Here is a 21,086-nt window from a genome sequence, read left to right on the forward strand (position 1 = left end):
TGGGTCCCTGTCGCAGTTTACATAGTTTATGAAAAAAATGTATTTTAATATCCATTTTGCAAAATATGTATTCTGATAAAATTGGAAGCCAAATTATTTATTTTGATAAATTACCCTATTAATTAAGTTTATTATTGAATTGCTACACCATTATTACATGTAGGGGTGTCCATGGATCGGATCATATCCGCATCCGATCCGAAAATTGCGGATACGATCCGATCCGCAAATTGATTGGATCGGATCCACACCCTTTGCGGATCGGATCGCGGATATCTGCTCTATATCCGCGTATCCGATCTGCGGATCCGCAGATCCGCACTATAATAATTAAAAAATAAATAAATATATATATGTTTGGTATTATATTTACTTGTTTGTATGTTTTAGTTAGTAATTATTATTCATATATTGTATTATTTTATTTTTGTTATTTAGAGAAAGTGATTAAAAATATTTTAGGAATAAATAAGTTTAAAAGTATGAAAGAAATATTTTATCGAATTCTTTTACATAGAAATATGATTAAAAAGAGAAGGTTTAATCATGCGGATATATCCGATATCCGATATCTAATCCAATTCGCAAATGTGCGGATCGGATCAGAACGGATCTGGCACTAGAAAGTGCGGATATCATATTCGATCTGATCCGATCCGATCCACGGACACCCCTAATTACATGCGTGTATTTGAATAAAGATTTTTTTAATTTATGCCAATCAAAAAGATTGATAATGACCTCACAATTAACCTAGATACATTATTCTCGTTGAAATTACTTTATTTTAAAATTGATAATAATAGAAAGACAAAAGAGAAAATCAATTTAAATTTATCTTATTTACCATTCATTAATTTTAGCGACAATTAATAAATATTAAATAAAATAAATTTAAACTATTTAAACTAATTTACTATTGTCTTCTAAATATTATTGATTTAAAATAAAAAAGAAAATATATTTAATGGTCCTTGACGAATGATTCAATGGTCCTTGCATTTTTTTTTTCACCAAAATTGGTGAAAGATAACCATTCCTTTACGCTTTTGGGCACTTGTATCTTGGGCTCAATCCTCCTTCAAAACTATTAAGCGTTATAATATCTATTTATTGAAAGTCCACCTATCCTGATAATTTTAAAATAGCATAAAAATATTTTTTGGGTTAAAATAACATTAAAATAAATATATTGAATTAGTGAAATATGATGTAAAATATTAAAATAAATTATTATTTTGACCCACAAAAAATAAACCAAAAACAAAAGAAACAATATTTTTATTTTTTAAAATTAATTTAGTTTGACAAAATATACATTTTGAGGATAAATAATAAATAATGTATTTATTTAATCCAATTTTTTGTTGAGTCATCTAAAAAGTTATTTGAAAAATATATATAAAAAATAATAATAAATTAATTTTTTTTTATTTTTTAATTTTTTAAATATTTTTTCAGTCATGTAAATGATATAAAAAAAATATTTAAAATAAAATGACCAAATTAAAAAGATAATTTTTTAATCTTTAAACATATTTACAAAAAATTATATTGATATTTATAAATTATGAGATATATGGCATGTTTTAAAATTTTGTCAAATTAAAATTATATTTTAAAGATAATTATGAGATATTTGACACGTTCTAAATTTTGTCAAAATTTCTACAATAAGAGATTATAATGTCAAAATAATTATTTTAAATGATTTTTTCTGTATCTTTTATTGACAAAATATTAAAAATAGTCTAAAGATATTTTTTATTATTTTTTATATGTTTTTTTTAAATAAATTTTTAGATAACCCAACAAAAGGCTGAATTAAATACATGAATTATTTGTCATTTATCTCAAAATGTCCATTTTACTTCTTGTCTCCTCATCTCACGCATTTCTCACCTGTCCTGCTGTCCACTCATCCACTCTGCAACATGCATTTCTCACCTGTCCGGTCAAGAGAATTGTAATGTTATATATTTTCCATTCAAGAGATTGAGGAGGCTTCCATTGGTTTGATACTTGTAGATGACAAGCTTTCAACTTGGCGTGCCCAGCATTGTATATGTTTTACCAGATCCTGTTTGTTCATAGCAGGTGTTTATCTTTGCGTATGGGCAAACAGGTTCGGTAAAACTTATACAATGATTAGGGCAGCCCTGATGCTCCAGATTTGGAAGGGTTGATACCACCTTCTCTAGAACAGATATTTCAGACTAGTCATCAATCTCTGAAAGATCAGGGTTGGAAGTACAAAATGCAGGTTGGTACCTAGTATACTTAGTCCTGGTTTTCATGTGGTTATACCTATGAATGGGAGCTGAAATATTTTGTTGACATTTGTAGGCATCAATCTTGGAAATATATAATGAGACCATCAGGGATTTGTTATCAAATAGACCAGACACGAACAGACAATAGTGTTCCTAACCTAACCATTGTGGATGTCTGTAGCGTGAACGAGATTTCCTCATTCCTAAAACAGGCTGCGCAATGCACGTCTGGTTTGGTTTATATATGTTGGATCCTCCAATATAATGCTTGAACGAAATTTTTTGAGTAGAGAGTAATACATTTTTGTTCTTGTTCTACGATTTACTTATAACTTAATATTTGTGCCCTTTCTCTTCTTTCAGGTTTGTGAGAAGGACACAGATGAATGAACAATCATCTAGAAGCCATTTTGTCCTTACTTTGCGTATTTTTGGGATAAATGAGGTACTTGGCTCCTAATACACATTGATAAACTTTTATTTTTCATTCCGAGACACACTTGTAAATCTTTGTTCTGTTAGTAATTTAGCATAAAGTTGAGTTCTTTTTCGATTTTCTAATCCGAATATTCTACAAATTCGTTTGCTTGATCGGGTTAAGGTCCCCAGATCTTTCTCTGCGTCTAACACGGTTTTTTTTTTTTTGGATCGAACTCCTATGTATTTCTTCAAGTTGCAAAATTTGAACCCAATTATGCTGTTAGAAGCTAATTATCAACCACCCTTTTCCCATTTGACTAATATGACAATGTTTTTGTGGTGATTTTGAATCATTGCAGATCAAAGATTGATTTTTTTGGTTTCAGCTTTTTGGGGTGTGCTCATGGTGGTGAGGTTTAACCCTTCGTGTCTCACACTGTATCAACATCCTCACCACTCTGTTTGTTTCTCCAAACAAGTATCTGTTAAAAGCAGTTATGGGAGACACATGAAAAGAGGTGGAACTTCAAGGCCCCAGATAGAGTTTCCTTCTCCTTTGGGGAATGGTGAGGGTTTGCGTGTGTTTGTTGTGTCTGATTTGCACACTGACTATGCTGAGAACTTGAATTGGGTGAAGTGCCTGGTGATGTTGCTGAGACATATGACTTGTTTGTTGTGACAATGTCTCTCTTGAAAGAAAGATTTGAGCATGTGTTCTATGTGCCTAGAGATCATGACCTTTGGTGCCGTCCGGAGGGACAAAAATATGTAAGGTCATTGCATTATATGCTGCACATAGATATGGTCTATGACAGAACACTATGGTGTTGTTTGGTCCGTGTAGCCAATCGCACCTAGCAAGACACAACTTAGTTGTTGTTATTGTTCTGTGTAGCTCAAATACATGTGTTAGTATCGACGAAGTTATGAAATCTATAGCCTAGAGAATGGAGTTTTATGTGACTCAAATTAGGAGAAAAGGGGGGCCTAATTCTGCTAGAATTTAAATATGCAACCATTGTTTGTCAATATATGCATTGATGTTGTTGGCTTGGCTCCTTTATGTACTATATAATCCTTTTATTCTGATAAAGTTTTCACTGATATGTCATTAGGTTGATTCTGTTGAAAAGCTGGATAAGTTGCTTGCAGCATGTAAGGCACTTGGAGTTGAAACACAACCAATGGTTATAGGTGAATTAGGAATCATTCCCTTGTTCTCTTGGTACCATGAGGTGATTACTTCCATATTGCCAAATTTTGTTACCTCCTAATTCTTTCACACCATGATATACTGGATCCAATTTGCTGCTTAAGGGCAGTCTATTTGAATGTTCAATCATCTTCTTTCGCAGAGCTTTGACAGAGAGAAGGACATAACGGGATTTCACATCCCGCCTTTGGAGATGGTGACTATTCTCTTAACTCCTAGTAAGCCATTTTTTCAATTAAGGAGTGCCTGCATAAGAACTTCATGTTATTATCTCTTAGCAATAACTTATATTGATCTCCCCTGAGATTATGTGATATTACAGTAAACACTCCATTGTTCGGTTTCTGTTCCAGACTTCCTGTAAGATCTCCATTAGGGAACTACAATACCTTGTGTCTGTTTAGATCCAGAATACTATGTGCACAGATTATTATAGAAATATTCATCTCTAATAGCAATCTTGTTTCTATTTCTTTGTGTTGCTCTCGGATTGCTCTGCCATTCTTTAAATGGATCTGAAAGTCCTGGTTGATTTTGATCGGCATAAATGCTGCCAAATAGACTGATCTTGATGTGAATTTGTACCTAAAATGATTTTTTTTTCTTTTTCTATTATACTTTTCGATAGGCATGTAAAGACTTCCATGCGTGTAAGTGGCCACAAGGACTTTCAAATGGAGATATGTCCCTTTCCATGTATTTTGATGCCATGAATGATAAGCAACTGGAGATGATGAAGGAGGTTAAGATAACATGTGATCACATTATTACCTTTTCCCATTTTGTTCCAAAGTGATAAATCAACCTGTCATTGAAATTGTTGCTTTGATGCTTTGCTTAAATTCTTGGTTATTCTTCTCTGCATGTTTTTTGTGATATGTCTCAGTGTTGAGGACCAACTTCAACTTCCAAGAAAATAATTAATCGTTAGACCCTTACCCTCATTTTAAGAGGAACTTGTTCCAAAGGATTAAATTCTAATATAATTTTCTCCTCTTCTTTTTTTAATTCCATTCATTTTAAAACATTTGTCACTCCAGAAATTTAATCGCTTCAAAATTTAATGTATAATTATATCCAAATACATTAATATTATACGTTTCTTAATTTGTTTTGTGATTGACATAGTTAATAATAATTAAGAAAATCCTAAAACAGGAGACCATACATATAATATAATATTTACATGTGATGATGTTGCCTAAACTTTATTTTCAATTGACCTAACTAATAATAGCTTAAAGCTAAAGCTCAATCATAAGAGAATTCAAGTCACATGTATCATAGTGAATTACTATTAAAAGATAAATTTAATTGGGAAAGTACAAGGAACTAATAAAATATTTGTACAAAGTGTACAATAGAAGTTTATGGAATATTAAAAATATAATTATTAGTGTTATTTTTTCTCATTAGTTAAATATTTTGGGACGAGTGGTATCATGACATAGTATTACAGCTTTAGATCTGAAAAGTTAAGAGTTCGATCCTTAGTAAATTCCAAAATCAGTTTAATATTTTGAGAAGATGTTTATTATTTCTAGTACTTACAAATAGTCCATTGTCTCCCTAGCGAGATCCAATTTAATTTTAATACACTATTCAATTTACACCTACCACTTTTTTTAAACACGATATAAGTGGCTCAAACACAAGCAAAATCAAGGACAAAACAGACACGATTAATTGATTAATGCATAAGAAACTTCCTTAAACATTCTAATTTAGGCCTCCAATCAAGTGACATTCTTCCAATTCCTCTACCCTCTAGCACCAACAAATTATATATGAATTTAGGGTTTAATGTGTGGTTTGTTTGTCTTTTAAAAAAAAAAGTTTGCCATTTTTAATATATTTCTGTCATTATTTAACCAACACAAATATTAAATTGTCTTTAACAAATAAATTTTACTAATTTATATGTACAAATTTTAAATAATACGAATAAAAATAATATTGATTCATGTGTACAAAATTTTGATAAATATAAGTATAAATTATATATTTTTTATGTACAAAACATTTATAAACATAAATGCAACTTTTTGTTGGTCAAAAAATAATATTTTTTGTTGGCCGTGTAGTATTGTTCAAAATTCAAAAAATAAAAAAATTTTGACTTTTCGTAAAAAAAAAAAGAACATGGGAAATTATTTTTTTCCAACTAATTATTAACCAATACTTTTTTATCCCTTAACCTTTGTCCATCTACTATTTCGTTGAAAATAGTGAATGATAAATAAAAATCAATTTTTATGTATGTAAAAAGCATTTCTCATCACCAATATAAAAATAAAAAAAGAATATATAACCAATTAATTATCATTTAAATTGATAGTACAAATTTACCTACATAAAGAGAATTTGAGCTGTAAAAACAATGTTAATAATTGTGTGGTTTCTTTAGAATTTAGGAAAGAAAGGAAAGAATTAATGTACTAACCATATAAGAGCTCAAACAAAGTTCCATCATTCATAAGCTCATAAATGATGAACTTTTGCCCCTCTGAATAATAGAAAGATATAACCTCTACAAGATTTTCATGCTTGATGCTCCCAAGCAATTGCATCTGCTGAAGAAATTCCTTTTTGCTCAATTCATTCATGCAGCTAAGTTTCTTCACAGCAACAAGAGCACCATTTTCAAGTGTTGCTTTGTATGTAATACCCAATTTGCCCCTCCCTAGAACTTCTGCTGATGCCCTTAACAAATCATCTAAGTCAAATACTGGAAACTTCTTGTTGGAAAATTCCAAACTTCCTAATCTTTCAGAATCTTCACTGAAGGAATGAGACACCATTTTCTTTGCCCATGCTCCAAATACATACCCTGTAAGAGTAACCATTAGAACTTAATATAAAAAATAAAAACATTCATGAATCTATATTCATCAATGTGAGACAACATTTTTCTTCATGACCAATTTTCTAGGCTTTTGAAGGCAGGGGAGATTCAAACTATCAAACTAAATGAGAAATCACAAAGTTGATCTAAGATCTAAGACAACAAATCTATTATAGGTAATGTACTATGTACTAATTCGAGTGTACGAATTCACAATTTGTCTGTGCACCGAAACATCATAAATACATTTTTCACATAAAATATTTTACTTGTATTGTACTACATACTTTTTTTTTTTGTACCGGAACGTATTGCATTCTATGTAACTATTATTCGGTTGGTCTTTCTGAATTTACACTATTTACTTACTATAAATTTAACCGTTGTTACAACATGCTTGAAATAAGACATCAACCTTACCTGCTGAATCTTTTCTTCTTGTTTCTTCTGCACTAGCCCTTCTTTTACAAAACAACAAAGCCATGATGATCAGAAACAGAAACAGTGCAGAAGAAGAAGCAATCAAAGCAATAATCCAAACTTTGAGTCTCTTATTTTTTCTAACTTCTGGTTCTGGCATAGGAGATGGAGCAGGAGAAGGTTCAGGACATAACCTATCCAATGGCTTTCCACAAAGATCCGTGTTATTGTCAAAGGAACTCACTGGAAACCTTTGAATCACATGAGTCTGAGGAATAGGCCCCACCAAATGATTATATGAAAGATTGAAACTTTCCAATGATGGTTGATCAAAGGATGGAATTTGACCATCCAAGTAATTCTCTTGCAGCTCCAAAACTCTTAGACTAGGAAGATCAGCATACCCAGAAGGAATTTTCCCTGAGAAGTGATTACCTGAAAAGGTCACTTCTTCTAAAGACACCAAATTGTGAGATTTGGTAGCATCCCAAGAAGCAAATTGTTTCTGAAGCTGAGTTTCTTCAAGAGAGTAATGTTTTGAAGAAATGTAGGATTTTTCAAAGTTCCACTAAGGTTAATCCCTTCAAGAACAATGTGAACAACATGAAAATTAGAACAAGTGATACCAAACCATTTGCTTTGATTTTCTCCAATGCATGGTGGACCAACCCAATTCCCATGCAAATCAATGGAAGAATTTAGAGAATCCCTTATAAACAACAAAGCCTCTCTTTCTTGTGGATAAAAACTTTGATCACTGCACAAGATCATGCTACTATTTTTGTTATTGTTGCTAAAAAAAAATAAAAACCGAAACAAAAACAATGATACATAGTAAAGAATTGTTGTTATGTTAAAAGGCAAGATCATGATTTGTTGAGAATTTTGCATAAGCCAGCTTGACATGAGTTTGGTAACCAATGAACAAAGTCTTGCACTCTTTTTTTTTTTTGTGCTTTAGTTGTTTTGTTCGAAACGGTCTGAACAAGGTTTTGGTTTGGTTTACTTTGTTTAATATTTTTCTGATTATAATATTATTAATTAACTACATAATATATATGGTGGTTGAACAAGATGACAGCTTTCAAAATGTTTCCTACTACATGGCATATTACGGTTCCAATTTTATATTTTTAGTAGATTAAATTCAACTCTTTTATTTTGTTACTGTATAATATTTAAATTTATAGATTTAAATTGTCATTTGTTACGATGTATGGACATAGATACAGACACGAAATACGATATGATACAAGATACATTAACACACAAATTTTAAAATTTTATAAGACACATAAACATGTATATAATTTTTTTAATTATTTTTAATATCTTATTTTAATTATATCAAGTAAGTATTTAAATATTTTATTTTAATAAATAATAATATATAATATTTTTAAATTTATTTCAAGAATACACGTTAAGAAGAAAGCTGGACTCGTGATAGTATTTAGGTGTATCCAAACATATCAAGTGAATAATTTTTTATTAAGAGACAATTAGACACAACAAACACACCTGTCGAACGAGTCTCAATGAATGTTATGTTTAAAATGTGTACGACATGCAGACACGACAACTCAATAAAGTATTCTTACCTCGTAGGTCATTTGTCATCCATATTATATATGTATAACTAACAATTAAAGAAGAGTAAAGTAATAATTAGATTCTCAAGAATTTCGACTTCGGACTAATCAGTCCTTGAAGAAAAAAAAGTATCAATGAGGTCCTCCACGATAACAAACGACGGATATGTATGTGCTTCTATCAATGAATACTACGAAACAAAATTGAGTTGTCCATATATTTCTTTATCTACAATTGTGTGTGTTCTAGTGCTGTGGAGTATGAAAATGATGTAGTTTTAACCAGTAAAGTATTTATTATCTTTTGAATTTTCATATATTTATCAACTCTCTCTATTTATTATGAATCCTATCAAAACAGGTAGAAGTTTCGCTCCAAAAATTGTTATTTGTATGACGATCTTTCATAATAAAAAATACGTCATAGTAGATAACAGTACATATAAATATTATCGTTAAATTTTACGTGATGAATTAATATAAAGACATCACATATTCACGTTTGTTATTGAATGACCAAATTAATACTTTTTTTTAATTAATTAATTCGAATTCAAAATCTTCACTGACTTAATTCTCAATTTACTCATTAAAAAACAAGATTAATGGTGAAAATATTTATAAAAGAATTAATTCAACTTTTGAAAAATCAGATCTTTTATTTTAGTGTATATAATATATAATAATAAATGTAATTGTTTTTTATTTTGTCGATTAGATAATATCTTATAAAATGATTTATGCGGCATATTATTATCTAATTAATAGAATAATTAATTTACTAATTTAAAGTATCTGAGTTTTTTTTAAATAAAATGCATTGTTAATTGATTAATTAAAATAACTTATATAGTACTAATGGAAAGAGTCAAATATATATGTATTTATGTTTATAGATGTAAGTATAATATACGAAAAATTAAAACAGTGAATATATAATAAGTTTATGCTTTATATGTATGAAAATTGATTCCAATAAAACTGAATTATATAAAAATAGTTAGGATTAAGTATGATTTTGGCTCTTAAGGTATAGATAAAAAAAAAATTTTGTCATTAATTTTTTTTATATACAAATTATCTATAAAGATTTAGATCACATAAATTTTTTAAATGTGTTGTAATTTCTTAGATATATAAAAATATAGCCTTTTGGTAAAATTTAAAAATTAAAAAAATACTTCTTTAATTTTATTGATTTCACATAGATATAATGATTTGTGTGGCTATTCTAACTTAAAAAGTAAATTACCTTTATAATATTGTCCACGATAGGATATCAAACCTCACTATTCTCTTCATCGATATCGTCAACTTGCTGTTAGTTACTTCTTCATCATCATTCTCTTCTTTAAGTATAGCACGCCATTCTGAAGATATTAACACGAAAAATCATATTCAACTTTAATTAGCCTTTTCAACCAATCAAACTACAAAATAAAGTATATTCGAGCCAGAGAATTAACCATCTTTCATTTGTAGCACTCACCGACAAAAAACGACTGTAACACCGTCCTGCGAAAGACGCAGCTCTGTGGATTCAACAGCGACGGTGGATTCCATCACTGCCGTTATCTCATTCCTCTTCTTTTCTCTGTTGATACAGCTTCTTTTTCTGTAACCGTCGTTGTCGCCACCCTCTTTTCCTTCCTTGACGTCCCTACCTTTTTTATTGTCGTTTTCTTCTTTTATACGGCATCGATCGTCTTTTTTTACCGTCGTTTTTTTCTTTTTCTATCGTCTTTTCTTTCTTCAACTGTCGTTCTCTTTATTCATTATCACCCTCTTCTCCGTGATCGTCAGTTTCTTTTTTTCTTTCTTTTCTTTTTTCACCGTTTAACTAACATATATATAATGAGGACAAATCAAAATTATTTTAATAAAATTATTTTAAATTTACATTTGAATCAAAATTTCACCAATTATTTTGTTTATAGATTTTTAGATTTTTTATTACTTTATTAATTAATATTAATTTTTATTATTTTACCATTTGTCATCCAATAAAAAATAACACTTATCTATTATATAAAACACCACTTATTAACGAACTAATTATCTATTACTCTTTTGTTATATATTAATAGATAATAGAAATGGATAGATACTATTAATAAATGTAAAGAAAATAGCTTGAGACAAGAAATAAACTTTTGGATAAAACAAAGGACTACTAATTTTTTTATAATATTGGGTTGTCTCGTGAGATTTACCAAAACATTAGAATTTATCGGTGAATTTCGTTAATATAAAATAGTTATTGGAAAAAAAATCGTTAGTAATGATAGATGGGGTAGAATTGAATTAAAAACTTTGTTTGAATAGATAATAAAAAATAAAATAAAATAAAATAAAATAAAAATAATAAAAAATAAAAAAATTATTTTATATTTTGTTTGAATAAATCAAAGAATAAATTAATAATTTTATACTTAATACACATTTTTTTAGTCATTTTTATCTCAATATTGAGAGAAAAATATTTTCATGAGTCCTACATCATTTTTTTGTACTCTATTTTTCTTTTTCATCTAAACAACAAAAAATTCACATTTTCATCTATTTTATTTTTTCATTTTTTTTTCTTTTCGTATTCTCCTAATTTAAACAAAGTGTTAGTGTAAATAAAATTTAAATTAAAAAATTTAAAATGGCAAATAGAATTAAGTTGGAATTAAGCGCCATCCTACCCAATGTATTGCAGAGGAAATGAAGGTTGAATGTGATTAGATTCAAAATGCATCTCCTAGTCTCCTACGACAAGATTCAGCATCAATCAGCAAAGCTTCAGTGTTGGTTTCACTTGCAAACCGTGAATGAGCATCTCTTTGACTTCTTCTACTCTCGCTCGCTCAATATCATGGAAAAAAAAACCACACCTTTGAACATTCAACTCCATTATTATTATTTATTTATTTTTTATTAATATTATGTTTGTTTGAGAAAAAAATAAAAAAATAATAAAAAAATAATTATTTTCTATTATTTAATTAAAGAAAAAAATTAAAAAAAATAGATAAAAAAAATTGGTGAAAACATTAAAAAAAAAACTAATAACTAAAAAAAAATAAAAATCCACCCTATTTCTTTTCTTTTTATTTCTTTTCTCTCTAATTTTTTTTTCCAAACAAAAATAGTCTAAATAAAAACTGAGATTCACACAAATTCAACACAGCAGAGAGTTGAGCCAAGTCAAAGTCTTCCATTTTCTCCATCTCCATTCTGCCATTAAATGCTGAGAACAAATTGAAACATAAACCAAACCAAACCAAACATGTTTCTCAGAAAACACGGTCTCTTGTTGTTACTCACCACAGTTGTTGTCCTTTCTGCCACCACCACCACCACCGCTATATCACCAGGCTCCACCCTCTCAGCTACCTCCAATCAAACATGGAGTTCACCGAGCTCCACCTTCTTCTTAGGCTTCGTCCCCGTCAACCCAACCACCACCCCTCCCACCTTCACCGCCTCCATCTTCTACTCCGGCAACTCCCCCGTCGTCTGGTCCGTCGCCAACGCCACGCCCGTCGACTCCGGAGCCTCCCTCCGCTTCCTATCCACCGGCGCCCTCCGTCTCCTCAACGGCTCCGGCGCCACCGTCTGGGACTCCGGCACGGCCAACCGCGGCGCCTCCTCCGCGACGCTTGAAGACAGTGGCAATTTGGTAATTTCCAACGGAAGCCGCACCCCTCTGTGGCAATCGTTCGACCACCCCACCGATACACTTGTCCCCTCTCAGAATTTCAGTTCCGGTAAGATTCTGAGATCTGGTTCTTACTCTTTTATCCTTAAGAGTAATGGGAATTTAACCCTGTATTGGAACGATAGCATGTTGTATTGGAACCAAGGCTTGAATTCCTCTGTTAATACTGTGAGTAAACCTGTTTTGGCGTTGCAATCCATTGGAATTTTGCAACTTTCTGATACAAATTTGACAAGTGCAGCTATTGTTGCTTATAGTAATGACTATGCTGAGGGTGGTAGTGATGTTTTGAGAGTTTTGAAATTGGATAATGATGGAAATTTGAGGATTTATACCACTTCCAAGGGTAGTGGAAACCCTACTGCTATGTGGGCTGCAGTTGAGGATCAGTGTGAGGTTTATGCTTATTGTGGGAACTATGGTATCTGTAGTTATAATGCTTCGAATCCCGTTTGTGGTTGCCCTTCTCAGAATTTTGAGATGGTGGATCCCAATGATAGTAGGAAAGGGTGTAGGAGGAAGGTGAGTCTCAACAATTGCCAAGGGAATGCAACCATGTTGACCTTGAATCATGCTCAGTTGCTCACTTATTCCCCTGAGGTTCAGTCGCAGGTGTTCTACATCGGTATATCAGCTTGCAAGGGAAATTGTCTTTCCAACACTAACGGTTGTTTTGCTTCTACTGCCTTGGGGGATGGCACGGGGCAATGTTACTTGAAGTCGCAAGATTTGGTCTCCGGATATGTGAGTCCAGCACTGCCTAGCACTTCTTATATCAAGGTTTGTCCACCGGTGCTTCAGAATCCGCCACCTTCAGGGGTGTCTGTGAAGCACAAGAGCTCGAGAGTACCGGCTTGGGTTCTGGTGGTTGTGGTTTTGGGCACTCTTCTAGCCTTGGTTGCCTTTGAAGGTGGTTTGTGGATGTGGTGTTGTAGGAACAACAAAAGGTTTGGTGCATTGTCTGCTCAGTATGCTCTCCTTGAGTATGCTTCTGGTGCGCCCGTCCAGTTCTCCTACAAGGAGCTTGAGCGCGCGACAAAGGGCTTCAAGGAGAAGCTTGGAGCTGGAGGATTTGGTGCTGTCTACAGAGGAATTCTTGTTAATAAAACCGTGGCTGCAGTGAAGCAACTCGAGGGCATCGAGCAAGGTGAGAAACAGTTTAGGATGGAAGTTGCTACCATTAGTAGCACTCATCATCTCAACTTGGTTAGGCTTATTGGCTTTTGCTCGGAAGGGCGCCACAGGCTTTTAGTTTATGAGTTCATGAAAAACGGTTCTCTAGATAGTTTTCTATTCATGTCAGAGGAACATTCAGGAAAATTGTTGAATTGGGAATATCGATACAGCGTCGCTCTTGGCACTGCGAGGGGCATCACATACCTTCACGAGGAGTGTCGCGACTGCATAGTCCATTGTGATATAAAGCCTGAAAACATTCTCTTAGACGAGAATTATGTTTCTAAGGTATCTGACTTTGGTCTTGCAAAGCTTGTAAATCCAAAGGACCATAGGCATAGGACCTTGACCAGTGTGAGAGGAACCAGAGGATACTTAGCACCCGAGTGGCTTGCAAATCTTCCCATAACATCTAAGTCCGATGTTTACAGCTACGGCATGGTTTTGTTGGAGATTGTGAGTGGAAGGAGGAATTTCGAAGTCTCGGAGGAAACTAATAGGAAAAAGTTCTCCATTTGGGCTTATGAAGAGTTTGAGAAAGGCAACATCATTGGAATTGTGGACAAAAGGCTAGCCGACCAAGAAGTCGACATGGCGCAAGTGACAAGAGCCATTCAGGCAAGCTTTTGGTGCATCCAGGAGCAGCCCTCCCATAGACCGACCATGAGCAGAGTGGTTCAAATGCTTGAAGGCGTTGCTGAGATAGAGAGGCCGCCGGCACCAAGGTTGGCTATGGAAGGACCTGTTGTTAGTGGAACAAGCACAAACATAAGTAGCAATGTCAGTGCATTCTCCACAGCTGCAGCTTCACCCCTTGGTCCTTCGTCGTCGTCGTCATTTCAGACAAGCAGTGTCTCCACCTTAACCTTGGGAAGGAACACCGAGAAGGTATCTTCATCTCTCTTACAATCAGAACCATGAATGGTTACCAATCTTTTTTCTCCTTCATGATTACCAATAAGAATTGCCTCATAGCTACATTCACATTCACTTGCTATTTGATTCTGGAACAGCAAAACTAAGCTTTGCTGCTCAAATAACTTGTATCATAATATTCACAACATAGTGTGTATTTACCAACATCACTGTATACTTATACTAGTTTGTACTTTGTAATTAGGGATTGCAAGCAAAAGCAGAAGCAATCATCTGTATTGAAGTCCTGTAATTTTTTTGCATAATGTGTATAGGTATATCCATAATGAATGGGCAGAATATTATCAAATGATCAGTTTGTTCATTTTATCAAATTAATGTTATTTTAGTTCATGATTATAAAATAAAGAACTATGTTGCTTATAAAATACATGTTAGAGTATAAATACAAATTGAAAATAAATTAAACTACTTATATATTTATACATAAATTATAAATATATTGGTGGTTGATTTTAGTGATTAATTTTGGTGTATAAATAGCATTTTTATAAACTAAAGTATATATGGATTGGCAATGTATTAGTTAGTACTTTGTATACCCGTGACTCTAAAAATTCCCATGGTCTTCAAAGAATCCACGTCAATCACCCTTCGAATGCAAAATTATGTGAATGTGATCATGCATTGTATTCATGTATTGTATTGTATTGCGTATGTTATTTGAAGCTGACTTATATTGAGAAGAAGAAGAAGAAGAAGAAACATATATACATGAAATTGTGAACGCGTCAAAGTCTTAATGTCTAACGACTCCAATTAGAATATACCAATATGAGTATATGACTTGGCTCCAGCTGTGCCACAATTCAGAGTGTAGCTTTTCGTCAAGTTGGAAGTTACCAAATTACCCATTTAATTACCCCAAAGCTTCAAATAAAGACTTATTTTAATATGAGAAATTATAAAAAGCCAATGGCCTAAGCGTACAATGTGCACAATGGAAGTTTAGGAAGTATTAGAGATATAACCATTAGTATTACATTATCTCAGGTTATGACTGGGTTCATGACATGGTATTAGAGTTCTAGATCCGAAAGGTCGTGAGTCACTCTAGTAATAGAATAGTATTTCATTAAGAAGATAAATAATTTTTCTATATATATTTGAGATTTTTTTATATATATAATGGCTTATAGGTTCATGGACAATCTTTAATAGTTAGGATAATGGTACTGAGCTCCATTTAAGGGGGTTTGCCGCTGGCTAATGAGTTGCTGCATGCACAAGGCGGAATTCGAACCCCCGACACTTGCTTAAGCGGACTAGTGAGTTAACCACTAGACCAACCCAACTTGGTTACTATGTAATTTTAAAGGCTGAATATTGTTTATGTGAAGTGGGCCTATAACTGCGTGGACAAAAATTTATTTGGTCTTCAACCAAAAAAAGAAATGAATGAATTTTGGAGTTTGGACACAAACTATATACCAAGTTAGAGAGGCACAGACCAAAAACATTATTGGAGAGGCCGATGTAAATGAAAAAACTTGCCAACCAAAGGTCATTGAGTCCAAATTTGAATAGATTCGAACTCAATCTTAAAAGGTCATTTGAGTCTATTTTGATCCGAACCAAAGTGACCCGAAAATAAATTGAGAGTTGACTCAATACAAAATTAGTATATATAACTTTGTAAGTTATTAAAATAAATTATTTTAAAATAAAAATAATATCATATAATATAATATTACTAATTTCACTCTAAAATATATATTTTTATCGTAAAAATTAACTTCGGATTAGGTTGCGAAGTATAACCTGAATCCGACCCGTAAACAATATCGGATAAAAATGACAAATCAAACCTGACAAAATATGATTTGGGTCCAAACTGAATTTCGGATTATTTTGTATTATGTATATATATATATATATAGTTAGTTATTTTTATAAAATTTAAAATTCTATTTCTGAGGGTTTAAGATTATTAACAGTCTCAAACTCATTATTAAACATAAGATGAAAAGACACCACATCCAACTCAAAACCTTAATGTGTCAAATTAATGGGTCTCTCATCTTATAAACTCTTTACTCTTCTATACTTTTTTTTTATGTCGGATTAACTTTAGCACTCTTCACACTTGCAACATTAACAAAATAAAGTTAAAAATATATATATATATATGTGCTATTACTTTCATTCCAGACATGAAATAAAGATAAGAACACACAATAAAAGCCTTCAATTAATTTCATGGTGGTGACAGGTAGCTAGATGCGTAGTGTAACAACTAAACATCATCCCCAAAATAGCAGGAGCATTTCAATCCAAATATAATATGTCATTCCAATAATGTATAAATCCATCTACTTGCATGCATGATTTAATTTGCTAACTTCATTTGCTTCAATCCATTAGCTAGTTTTGGGTTTATATTAGCGTATGGTCAATTATTTTCTTGTTGGGTTTAGCAATATTTCCTTATATATAGACAATTTTATGCACAATAATGTTTGCTTGTTACATGACATGAATACACAAAACACTATTTAATATATACTATTTAGTAGATGTTTATGCATGCTTTCTTGTTGTAGATGCTGATGATGACCTTTGATTTGTTGTCCCAATAAACATTTACAAGCTATTCCTTATTATTAATTTTAAAAATATATCTATTTACTTATTTTTATTTTTGATATTTAAAATAAAATAATTAATTTAAATACTTTTTTAATACATACTAGCTAAAATGTTTCTAATATAGATAAAGACTTCTCTTTTGTCTCATCAAGAGTATAATAAGCTGATAACCATATGGCTGGTGGACATATAAATATATTTTCTTTTTTTTTTATTTTAAACTAATAATGTTTAGAAGACAATAACAAATCAGTCTAACTGCTAACTCAAATTTATTTTATTTAGTATTTATTAATTATTACTAAAAATAATAAATATTAAATAAGATCAATTTAAATTATTTGTTATTATCTCTAGTATTATCAAGTTTAGATTAAGGTAATTTTAATGAGAATAATGCATCTAGGTTAATTGTTAGTTTATTATTAATCTTCTTGATTGGTATAAATTAAAAAATCTTTATTCAAATACACGCATGTAATAATAATGGTGTAGCAATTCAATAATAACCTTAATTAATATATGTTAATTGATAATCATTAAAATTAATCAAAAATATATTTATATATAAATATATATGTGTTTTAATTTATTTTTAATATATATTATATTTTAATATATATTTTATACTAATAACTAATTTTAGTAACTAATTTTAATATACATATAACATAATCGATTAGAAACATATTATTGAACTGAGTAACGAAGCAAAGCTGAATATTTAAATATTAACTATCAAAGTGCCTCCTTCCAAGGGAATCTATGGTTATTAGGCACTAAACAAAAGAATAATACACGAAATTAAGCTTTATTGGGTCAAAGAAACTTTACATACTCTAAAGAGCTCTCACCTTTCAGCGTTGGGATAAATTAATTAGAATGCAAAAGGGCTAAGGCTAGTGGGAAATTAATTAAGAAATAAATAAGCATCAAACATAGAATAGACAAGAGAAACAATAAGATTATGATACTTAATTAATCTTAGGGATCTCGACAAAGAGGATAAAGGCTTCATTACCTTTTGCTCTTTAATTTCTAGGCAATTGAATTGAAATCCACTTTGTTTAAAATAATTTTACAATAGATATATAGGAAACTTTTTGCGAGATTATTAAGCATAAGTTCCATGCTCTACCTAACTAGCTGTCATCATGTTTTAAAAAAAAATTCATTAACAATAAGCGAATCAATCGTGTTAAATATATATTAAAATAAATTACTAAAATTAATTATTAATATAAAATATATATTAAAATATAAAATATATACTAAAAATAAGTTAAGTTATATATATTTATATATAAATACATAATAATTAAATTTAATAATTAATTTTAGTGTGAAAATAACATTATTAGAAACAAATATATATATAGATTGGGTTATAACTATTGTTTTGCCATCCTTTACAACACCGTGCAAACTGCAAAGCAAGGAAAATTCTTTGATTTACAAATTATACATCAACTTCTTTTAGAATTTAAGTAATATTATATACTTGTGCCATTGTATTTTAGTCCAATGTGCATGGCACCTTTGGAAACATATTAGCTTTTTCATTCAAAACGAGAACTTGATTAAAGAGAAGTTACATACACAATTTTTTTTTTTTCAGTCAGAACTCCCATTTGAGTGTGTATTTATGAAGACTTCAAGAATCAAGAAATAGAGATCTAGGAGATAAGAATTAATAATTACGTTAAGTGTGCAAAAAAAAAATATAAATTGAAATAGAAAATATATGTTAAAAATAATAAAATAATGTATATTAGAGTAATATCTTAAATTAGTTCCTAATAAATTTTGAGTCAATCATTTTAATTTTTAATCAATTTTAATTATTAAATTAATTCTCAAATTTTTATTAGGTCAGACATATTAATTTTTATATTAGATTGTTCATCGTTACAGAAAAATTGATGTAGGTAGTTTAAAAAATAATAATTTACGTGTAGTAATTTTTATGTAAAATTGATAATTGTTATTGTTTAAGTAAAAAAAAATAACTATACTAAATATACATTAAAATCAATTACTAAAATCTGTCACTAATATAAATGTGTTTACTAAAATTAGTTATTAGTATAAAATACATATTTAAATATAAATATATATTAAAAATAAATTAAACTACGTATATATTTATACACAAATATATTAATATCTAATTTTAATATAGAAATAGTATTAAAAAAAACCCAAAATTTATTTCTTTTGTCTTTTTGGACTTTTTGGACTTGCAATTGTGTGGCTGTTACGTAAGGTAAAACAGAGCATCTAATTCTGTTTCCTTTTTCTAAATAGGATTATTCTCAGGTGCCCTTCCCTTTTAACCGTTATTATCAACTACAAAAAAAAATTCAACTACCAAGATATTTTTGTAAAAGTTGTTATTTTATTTCTAAATTAAAGGTGATGATGTTGTAGTGCGTAGAGTAATAGATTTTTTTTTTCTTCAAGAAGAAGATGTATATTTGGTTTCTAGTACTATAGTAATTGAAGATTAAACTAAGATTTAGTTTGATAAAGTTTTTACTTTTTAAAAGTAGCTTATAAAAGTTAATTTTTAAAAGATGGCTTTTTAAAAGTTGTAGTATTTATGTTTGGTAAATCAAATCAAAAACAACTTTTAATAAACATAAGTAACATCAATTGTGTTTGGTAAAATAGCTTTTAAAATTTAAAAATACTATAATAGACATAAATGCAAACATTAAATTTGAAAATTAGTTAACATATGAGGTTATATTAGACTTTTAAATTTTGAAAAGCACAAACCAGCTTTAAAAAGCTCCCTCCTAGGTGCTTTCAAAAGCACCCATAACTTTTGAAAGCCGCAAGCACAAGCACTTGAGCTTTTTAATTTACCAAACGCAAAATGACGTGCTTGTGCTTTTTAAAAGCACAAACACCTCCTGAAAAAGCTTTACCAAACCCAGCCTAAGAGTCCTATTATTGGTTTGATTCTCTTTCAGTAAAGTTAGAGCAAATTATTTCACTTAAATATAATAAATGAATTAAGGTGAAATGCGAATCTACATATATACATTAAGAATTTGATTTTAGCATCACAAAACTATTTTTAATTGCCCCAAAAAGAAGGTATTGTCCGCCCCATTAAGTTAACTTCGCTTTTAGCTTATTTATTATTCATTATATCTGATCTTAGATCAAATTAAATTAAATAACCATATAGAGACCTTAACTAGACGTGCAAGTTACCAACCCTATTTATACCATAGGCAGAATCCACACCTAAATCTATATGCAAATCAATTTAGTTCTAGTAATTAGTTTGCTAGAAATAAATGTCTCTATATATAATTTGTACTTTTTTTCATATCTATTAATTTCTTATCAAATTCATTCTCAAATCTCTTAATTTTTTATCAAATTCATACTCATTAACATTGCTCGAATTCAATTCAATAAATTACAATGTAATAAAAAACCTATTTAGTTTGTAAGATAATTTAGACCTAAATATATAGTTCTTCAAGGTTACTATAAAATTATAATACAGTCTTATAGTATCGTAGTTTGTTAGTTTTATTTAATATTTATAGGAGAGAGTACGTATATGAGTACACATGACGACTAAAAAAAATTATATTAGTTAATAGTTCTTCGATCGTGATCCACTATCGAATTTATTCTAATTCAATAAAAAATCTAGGAATGCTATGAAATAATTAAAGTGGAATAACTTGGCATAAAAATAATAAAACCAATCATCACCGGTAATTCTTTAGTAGAAGCTTATATATTTTCACAAGTAATAAAAATGTTTTAATAGCAACACGTTTAAAATATATACTTTAAAAAATATTAAAAGATCATCAAAATTTATTATTTTTAGTTATTATTTAAATATTAGTTTAATTTTTTTAGTCTAATTTTTTAATTTAATAAT

At 30.2% G+C, this 21,086-nt stretch overlaps 1 protein-coding gene and 2 pseudogenes across 1 annotated transcript; 2 read left to right on the plus strand and 1 right to left on the minus strand.

The window, feature by feature from the left end:
• Nucleotides 1–1,872: 1,872 nt before the first annotated feature.
• On the plus strand, nt 1,873–4,866 carry LOC107491570 (uncharacterized; annotated as a pseudogene).
• A 730-nt stretch (nt 4,867–5,596) lies between these two features.
• LOC107491450 (probable leucine-rich repeat receptor-like protein kinase At5g05160) lies at nt 5,597–7,942 on the minus strand (annotated as a pseudogene).
• A 3,985-nt stretch (nt 7,943–11,927) lies between these two features.
• Nucleotides 11,928–14,870, plus strand: LOC107491569 (G-type lectin S-receptor-like serine/threonine-protein kinase At1g34300). Its single transcript, XM_016112442.3, has one exon. The coding sequence runs from the start codon at nt 12,038–12,040 to the stop codon at nt 14,564–14,566; it is 2,529 nt and encodes an 842-aa protein (XP_015967928.1). The 5' UTR covers nt 11,928–12,037; the 3' UTR covers nt 14,567–14,870.
• Nucleotides 14,871–21,086: the final 6,216 nt, after the last annotated feature.

Source organism: Arachis duranensis, chromosome 5, assembly GCF_000817695.3.
Source record: "Arachis duranensis cultivar V14167 chromosome 5, aradu.V14167.gnm2.J7QH, whole genome shotgun sequence".
Lineage (NCBI taxonomy): Eukaryota > Viridiplantae > Streptophyta > Magnoliopsida > Fabales > Fabaceae > Arachis > Arachis duranensis.

What these genes read in the sequence shown, in the direction of transcription:
- LOC107491569 (XM_016112442.3), top strand. Translation starts at nt 12,038, where the DNA reads ATGTTTCTCAGAAAACACGGTCTCTTGTTGTTACTCACCACAGTTGTT.